The 8,829-nt window shown below is 33.4% G+C and overlaps 1 protein-coding gene across 3 annotated transcripts; it reads right to left on the bottom strand.

Annotated features, from left to right (window-relative positions):
• Positions 1 to 3,050: 3,050 nt before the first annotated feature.
• On the bottom strand, positions 3,051 to 8,549 carry LOC100802584 (uncharacterized). Of its 3 annotated transcripts, NM_001401296.1 has the most exons (5): positions 8,009 to 8,549; positions 7,019 to 7,278; positions 6,808 to 6,863; positions 6,476 to 6,707; positions 3,051 to 3,255 (listed from the first exon to the last, which is right to left on the bottom strand). In NM_001401296.1, the coding sequence occupies exons 2-5, from the start codon at positions 7,183 to 7,185 to the stop codon at positions 3,189 to 3,191; spliced, it is 522 nt and encodes a 173-aa protein (NP_001388225.1). In that variant the 5' UTR covers positions 7,186 to 7,278; positions 8,009 to 8,549; the 3' UTR covers positions 3,051 to 3,188. The 3 variants fall into 3 exon arrangements, 2 of the variants coding, with proteins under 2 accessions (NP_001388225.1, NP_001239757.1); NR_174963.1 differs by lacking the exon at positions 6,808 to 6,863; NM_001252828.3 differs by lacking the exons at positions 3,051 to 3,255; positions 6,808 to 6,863 and having other exon boundaries at positions 6,181 to 6,707.
• Positions 8,550 to 8,829: the final 280 nt, after the last annotated feature.

The following is an 8,829-nucleotide window of genomic DNA, read 5'->3' on the forward strand; positions in this document are numbered from 1 at the left end:
TTGCTAGTAGGAAAGAAAAACAAAGATAAATAGAACATATGAGACAAAATTGGATGTTGACATCTCTTATTTTAATATATGCAAAATTTTATAATTATCTTTCATTTGTTGATATGATCATTATTAAAAGTAAGGAGCTTCTCTGGTTTTTCTCTATTATGGTATGTTTCAAAATCTATTAACAGCAAGGAAACCATGAGTAGCGCCGACCTTGAGGTTGGTGTTTTGGGGAGTGGAAGTAAGCACTTCATTTGTGTGATCTTATTTTAATTTAAATTTTAGGATTTTATTGAACTAATTTTGTTTAATAATAATTAATGAATGGTGGTAGTTTCAGGAGCCGTGTGTACTTCAACTCTTGTCAAAAATGGGATTTCTGTTACTCTCTTTGAGTCAGCTAGAGGCCCTAGTGGACGCATGTACCAAATAAGGTTCTTTTTATTTATTTATTAATTATTTTTTAGGTTCTCCCACCATTTATTTTAATGGGTTATGAGGAATTCTTTTTTTAAAAAAAAATTATCGACAAAATTTTTGTTAATGGGGTTCTCCCACCTTAGTTTTGAAGTTCCTTCCTGCATATCAACATTTTCCACCCAGATAGAGTTTTCATGGTAATTTTGTCATAAAACTTGACAACATCATTTAGGTATCATTTCCCTGTCATAAAACTTATTTTAATAACTAGCACGTGTATTCTCTTTTATGAACTGTAAAATTATCAAATTAAAGGTAAACTCTTGCTTTACAGTTTACTTTATATACACTGTCGATATAAAATATTTTTATCCAGATATGTAAAATTATCAAATTTGTTTATTTGTTTTTGGCCTTTTTTTGTTGGTTTTGTGTGTGTTGTTATTTATTATTTTTATAATCATATAGATTGTGCCTTGTTGTTGTAGAAGCAAACGACTTTGATGTTTTGATGATGATCATGATGATTTGATGCAAATGATGTAAATGGGCTTTTCAAGTTTAAATTCAAGACAATGATTCAAGAATACAAGCCACAACATCAAGATGATCACTAGTATTTTAGGAAGGGAATTCCTAATTGACATAGCAAAAGGTTTGCCCAAGTAATGCATGTTAAAAAGTGTTTTTCAAGAGATTTACTCTCTGGTAATCGATTACCAGAGGATGTAATCGATTACCAGTAGCCAAAAATGATTTACAACAGCTACTAAATATTTGAATTCAAATTTTAGACTGTGTAATCCATTACTCAATATTGGTAATCGATTACCAGCAGTTAATAAACGTTTTAATTCAAATTTTAAAAGCTGTAATCGATTACACAAATACTGTAATCGATTACCAGAGGAGATTTTCAGAAAATAACTTTCAAGAGTCACATCTATTCAAATGGTTTATGAATGGACATCAAAGATCTATTTATATGTGACTTGGAAACACGAATTGGGAGAGAGTTTTGATTGCTCAAAAAGTTTTATCCTCTCAAAAGATTAAGAGAGTTTTTCTGAATTGAAATGTCTTATCCTCTCAAAGATTCCTTGGTCAAACACTTGCATATTCAATAAGGAATTGTGATTGATCTTCATTGTACAATCTATCTCTTTCAAGAGAGATTTCTTCTTGTCATCTTCTTAATTCTGAAAAGGGATTAAGAGACCAAGGGTCTCTTGTTGTAAAGGATTCCTGAACACAAGGGAAGGGTTGTACCTGTGTGGTTCAGACTTTGTAAAAGGAGTTTTACAAAGAGAGTGGAAAATCTTAAGTGGGTTGCTTGAGGACTGGACGTAGGCACGGGAAGTGGCCGAACCAGTATAAATCAGTTTGCATTTCTCTCTTCCCTTAAACTTCTTTTATTTATTTCTATTTATCTTTGGCTTGAAAGAAGTTTATTTTGAATTGTCTTTTGAGTAATTCATGTTAAGGGTGCATTGTTAATCTAAAAAGAGAGAGTAAAATTTTAATTGGGGAATAGTTCTTGTTATCTTAATTCAACCCCCCCTTCTTAAGATAACTGAGGTCATTTGTCTAACAGTTGTTGTTATTTGGAGTGGTCTTTTGGCTTCTATGGTCTTGGCCCTGGTTTTGGTTTTATCGTTGCTTTGTTTTTATTGCTTGTTATTGCGGCTGCAAGAAACTGATTAGGTAAAGTTCAGTTTGCCTTTTGATGCTTGTTTCCATACTTCGTTTTCTTATTCTTAAATTTGTGAGTTAATTGATTTTAGTTTTTGGAGCTAATTTGATTGGTGCATAACTCTGAGTTAACATGCATAACAACATAAATATGCTTGTTTCCATAGTTCCTTTTCTTTTGTACTTGTTTTTTTCATAATGGCTAGAAGTATATGAAATAGTTAGAAAGATGATTTCTATAGTGTTATATAAGTAGATTTCACTATGAATGCATGGAATCGGCTCAGTCCGGCTTCAAAAGAACTTTAAATAAGTAATATCAACAAACTTCTATCTTAGAAACTACAAAAGATTTGAAAATTTAAAATTCATTGCATAAAATTTAATTAATTTCATATTCTCACATGTTTATTGCACATATTTGAAGAACCTTTCAATTCTGTAAAAAAATAAAAGTAGCTTGAACTAAAAAAAAAAAAGCATTCTACATCGATTCTGAGACGACTGATGTAGAATGCCAATCATTCTAAGACGGTCACGTGTCAAAGACCATCTTAGAATGCAATACATTCTACATTGTTTTGAGACGACCAATGTAGAATGCTAACCATTCTAAGACGGTCATTGAGACATGACCGTCTTAGAATGTTGAACATTCTACATCGATCTTCTATGAATGATCGATGTAGAATGATGACTATTCTATGACGGTTATGTCTGAAGGACCGATGTAGAATGTTCAACATTCTAAGACGGTCGTTCGCGACTATCGTAGAATAGGCTTCCCCTTTTTACGATGTTCCCTACGACGACGGTTGTAAACCGATGTACTATGCTTCAAATAACAGATGTAGAATCCCGCTTCTCTAGTAGTGTAGAAACAAAATGAAAGAGAAAAAATAAAAATAAAAATAAAGCTTGTAAGTTGTAGCAAGGGAAAATAAAGGAAAGTGATAACATCATAATTCATTAGGAGTTTTGTGACCTTTGCCAATTCAATAGGGGTCGGATTCATTCTGATTCTGGTTGTATTGAACTCCCTATTCATAAAGCCCTTTTAGCCCTTTTAGTATATGAATTTATTTGCAATATTTCCAGCAGAAACTAATTTTCGGTAAAGAAGGCCAAAGATATGTAGAGTTGATCCTGCATAAAATTAGAACATAACAAGCAATTGAAGCCTCAAGGTTAGGAAGTAAAAGCAAAATATTAATTCTGATCTAGAACAGAATAACCAACATAGCATGCATCATCTTTGTTTAGTATAGCAAATGTAATAATTTTAAGTTTTTTTTTTGTCATGTAAGAGTAAGACCACATATTATTGTGCATACTTATATAATTAAATTGGATCATCTTTAAGCAAAATTGTAATTTAGATATTATATTTTCTTCTTTTAAGAGTGGCTTTATGATTTGAATATAATAGCATCATATAACTCTAATTTGTATTCAAGATGCAAGTTGAAAATTACATGGTTGTTGGTATTGATAACTGCTAAATAATTGTACTTTGATAATAGAAAATAAAGTAAAATTATCTTTAAAAATAATTATTTAGCAATTATTTGCGCTTAAATATTAAAAAATTGATGTTTTGTTGAATTTTGGCTACAGATATAAAAATCAGAGGTGCTAAAAGAAAAAAAGTGGGAAATAACGAAGAAAAAAAGAAGAAATAAGAAAAGGCCCAGCCCAGTGTCTCGCTCAGCGTGCAACAGTCGCTAAGTGGGCAAAACAGAATGAGCTAAGAACGCATAATCGCACTCGCTAAGCGGGAGGAGCTCGCTAAGCGCGCGATCCAGTCTGCGCTGAGCGAGGAAGGGCGCGCTAAGCGAGCCTACGAAGGCCTAAAGCCCACTTCTGCAGCTAAAAATAAAGAGTCAGGCCAAGGGAAAACGACACACCGAGTCTCAGAGCGCTCTCACTACTACCTAAAGCATGAGAACTCTTCCTCTCTTCTCTCTTTTGTATATCCATTCTTTCTTTCCCCCCTCATTGTAAAGTCCTCATGGCCATGAGTGGCTAATCCCCTAATTAGGGTCTGGCAGGCCTAAAAAGTCAAGCGATGTATGGTGTACTTCAGATTTATCAATGCAAAAAGATTCTTTTCTAGGTTTTTCTATTCTATTGTCTTTTTTATTTTATCTTGTATTTTCATCTTTACATTCTTTTGGAGGTTAGATGCTCGGGAGAGGGTAACTTCTAATAGAACAATAAAGAAAAGATATCATAAGGAAATCCTTGCTAGACATAGAATGGTAATTTTATGCCCATGCATTTAGCAAACATCTAGAATTTATTCTACATGCATTTTATTTATCGAGTCTTTTCAAAGGTATTTAGAAGATAGGTAAATAAAATAGGTTTGTCATCGTGAGACATCAGGGACAAGTAAATGGATAGATGTGGGTAAAATAGATCCAATTAAATTGATAAAGGAAAACCATAAATTTATACATCCTAGACAAACAAGGTATGCTAGGTCTTAACATTCGCATCTCATTGAATTTCCTTCTTTAATTATTCTCCTTTTAATTATCTTGCTTCTTTATCATTCAGTGTTCCTATTACTTCTCTTACTCCTTTCTTTACTGTTTTTCTTATAAATTGAAAGTTATCCAATATAAGTACAACACAAAATCCATGTGGAATTCGACACTCAGACTTATGAGATTTTACTACTTGGACATTGGGTATACTTGCCAAACATTGGGTATACTTGCCAAACACCTAACATGTATTGAGAGATTTCCAAAATCAAGTACAATAATTTGTTACGACGTACTGGAAATACAATACCTTTGTCTTTATATATATTCACTGGAGATTTGATTAAAATTGCACATCAAACTACTTTGGGTAAAAAATTATGTAACTATCAACTATCCAGCTGTATAAATAACTAAATAAAAAACCAATTTTATCTGATTAGACTTGTACGTTCTAAAAACAATTTTGTCTCACACCTTATACCACAGACAAAATGAAAAGCACCTTTAATAATATAAAAATAAAATATATCCATTGGTAACAATGCACCCCAACACTTGGTTAATCTATTGTATATTATATTCATTTTTAAATTAAATTCTAATAATTTCTAAAAATAAATTATAAATTATAATTTAATTTGTTTATTATAAATTTAAAATATAATTTATATATTTTCTTACACGATGTCATAAGAAAAGCAGCACTTCTCAATTCTTCCCCAACTGGATGAGAAAAACCTCACCTTTGGGCTCGCCTTCGTGCCATTACAAAGTCCAAAGTGAACTAACGGATTCATCTTGACAAGAGCATGTTGTAGATTGGTGAGAACAAGTTAATCTATCTTAATGACAGAAGTTATTACTATGAGAAAGGAATTTACTAGGAAAACGCACACAAGTTGAGGCTTCGGCATTGGTTTAATTTTAGGACAACATTTAGACCCAGTTCCCTGTATCCTTGCCATCGAGTTCTCTAAATCTAAAAATAATTAATTAATTTTGTTAATTCTGCAACACATTTCTATTTAATGTTAGCAAAACAAGATTCCATATGTTGTTTCATTTGAAAACTTGATGGAAAGGATATAAAGAACTTGATTTTTAAGTTGTCCTTAATTTGACTTGGTCATTAATAACCAACATGAAATTATCCAAACTCTGTAAGTATATCAAAGTACATGCACTTGATATAAAGTTAACTACATTCTTACCAAGACAGTGGACATAGATGCAGGGCAAAAATAATTTCTTTTGCAGAGACAACAAGAACTTATCTTGTTAGAGCTGCCTTATTGGGAAGTATTCCTACTCATACTGTTAACACTGTATCATGCTTTGTAATCATTACTTTATTATCACGAAAAACATTTTGCCAACACTGTCAGTAACAAAGTCTAGATTCTTTTCAGGTTTAAGTTATGTAGAAATTATAAAGTAGTAATGTAGACAGGAAAGAGTTCAAAAGTGGGAAATAGGCACTAAGAATCACATTCCCAGAGCCACAAAATCTAGGCATTTGCCTTAATACATTCTAAGTTACTCGTTGGAAATTAAATTTACCAATCAAACTACGTAGTATCAAAATTGATGAATTCAACTATAAAACTGGATTGCAATTTTACAGCGAAAATCAGTCATTAGATAGCCCAAGAACTAGTCAAGTCCCATGTAACGCATTCATAATTAACTCACAAAGGGATGTGATCTCTGATAAAATTATAGGTCAGCAAGAAATAAACTTAGAATGAGCAAACCCCAGGGATGTGGTACACAGGGATACAAAGGTCATGCAGCCTTGCAACATGCATATAGAGTAAATCCTCGGAATGTTTTGCATTCACAAGCAACTTAGTGTATTGTATGTGACATACCTTCGAAATTCTTCACATTTGCTAATGGCCACATAATCAACATGTCGCCTGTCTTCAGAAGCATAAGACTCAAGAATGGCACACATAATCTTGGTAAGCCTATCCACACACTGCAGCCGCAGCCTTCGGTTCACTATCATTAGTGGTACCACGGAAGTTAAAGCATTTGGAGATAAGCGGTTCGTGGTCAAAGAATCTATAGAAGTGGTTTCCTTCCTCAAAATCACTTTCCCTGCCAAAGAAATAATAAAATTAAGGAAGGAGTGTGGCTCGTATGTTAAAGTGCACTTGGAGTTTCATACTTCCATTAGTTTTAAAAGCTCTTTCCTTACCCGAAAACATGATGGATGAAGTGCTTCTTTCATAACTGTTTTCCAATCTCAACAGTCTAAACATTTGTTTTAGAATGAAAACCATTTAGGGGATACGTTATAGTTAGAGAAACAAAATTGCAACATTAAAAAACAATATATGTACTATCATATTTAGAAACTAGAAATTAACCATGTCAATTTATAAAGTGAAAGAAGAAAAGGAACTAACCGACTGTAAGTCAAGGAAAAGCACTGCAACCATCCAAATGGCCCATTGCATTTTTCAAATTCAGATGAACATACAATGATCTTCTGAAAGTCAGGAAGTTTTGAAAGAAAGCTAGATATTATTAGCTCTGATATCCTTGGCCATGTCAACCGTCCAAAACACCGCATCCAAGAACTTTTCTGGAAGCAAATACTTCAGTAAATAAATTTGATAAACAGCAGAATCCCTGAATAGAGAAACTCTCCATCCAAATATTTGAACTGCAAAATGAAAATTAGATATTTAGAAATAACATAGCAGTTAAATGACAATGCTTCCTAATTTATTTAAAAAAATCTCAACTAGAAAATTGAGAACTCTGTCCATGAATAAACAAATAACACAAGCAAGCAAGCAACTCTAAAAATCACAAACTATACAATTACTATAGCACAAATCACATGAATTGATTATATTGTCTAATATATCAATGAAAATATAATTCAACCAAAAAAACGTGTTAAAGTGTCCCCAACACAGTTTATCATCACCATAGACATCATTATATGGCTATTATTATCATCATTATGTTTAGTTGACAATATTCCAAGTAAAATAAACTTGGCTGAATTCAAACTTCATAAATGAATTCCAAGGCCAATGGTAACCATAGGGATACTGAGCATTTTGTTTCCTTACAACTGAGTACCTGGCCATTATTTAGGAAAAATATGGAAAGAACAATAATGCACAGAGCCATGAAATCTTGTATTTGATTATTTGTTTATCACACATTGTCATACATCAACCCTGATTTCCATTCCTTTCACACTCAGATTGTCAATGCAATTGAAATCACCACATACTCAGTTTCACATTCTAAAAGGCTTCAATTCAATTGGCACACACACAAATACATTCACAGCACCAAATCCACCACGCATTAACACATAACTATAAACCTAATACACCAAACAAAACCATAAAAAACAGCAAAGAGCAGAATATTACCTCTTCAAAGCACTGAGACCACTCCTTCCTCAACAAGCCATACACCAAAGGCTCCCTATCATTCTCCTCACCAATCCTCAACGCCCCCTTCAACTCCTTCAAACCTTGTGTAGCGAATTCGAATCTCACACTCTTTAACGCTTCCCTCAGTACACTCTCCAATCTTTCGTTCAACGCCTACGAAACAGCGCCGTTGCAGAGGGAGAAGAGGTGCACAAAGTCATCCTTGTGCGAGACAAGGTAGGACTGCACCAGAGACCAAATTTGGAGGGACTGTGACTCCAAGCGTTGGATCAGGAGACGGAGATTCGATGTCGAGAGAGGGGAGTAAGGGTTCGAGAGGTCTTGCGCCGAAAGAAGGTCGTGGACGTTGATTGATGTCGAGCATGTCCATGATCCCTGGATCGAAGATCACCACGTAGACCATCAGTGTCCAGGGGAGGAACACGGTGGGGCCGAGTGGGCCATCGATGGTGATCGCGGATGTTTCTGGTTGGCATGTTTTGGAGAGCGAAACGTCATCTTTGAAATTTTTATTTAACCTTTATTGTAAAATAAAAATGATAAAATAAAGGCTTAATGGTAGAAATAGTTTTCCTATTTTTCCCAACTCACTAAATCGGTCCCTTATTTCTTAATTCACAATTAGAATCTTTTTTTTTTCTTTTTCAAATTGACTATTTGAATCCTGGAGCAAAATTTTGGCGTTGTCTATTAGGAAAAATATTGATTGTCACTTGTCAATATCTAATTAGTTACCAAAATTGAATAGTGAAATCGTTCCCAAAATTAAAGAAAAAAACATTAAAATCAATACAAAC

This window comes from Glycine max, chromosome 20 (assembly GCF_000004515.6).
Source record: "Glycine max cultivar Williams 82 chromosome 20, Glycine_max_v4.0, whole genome shotgun sequence".
Classification (NCBI taxonomy): domain Eukaryota; kingdom Viridiplantae; phylum Streptophyta; class Magnoliopsida; order Fabales; family Fabaceae; genus Glycine; species Glycine max.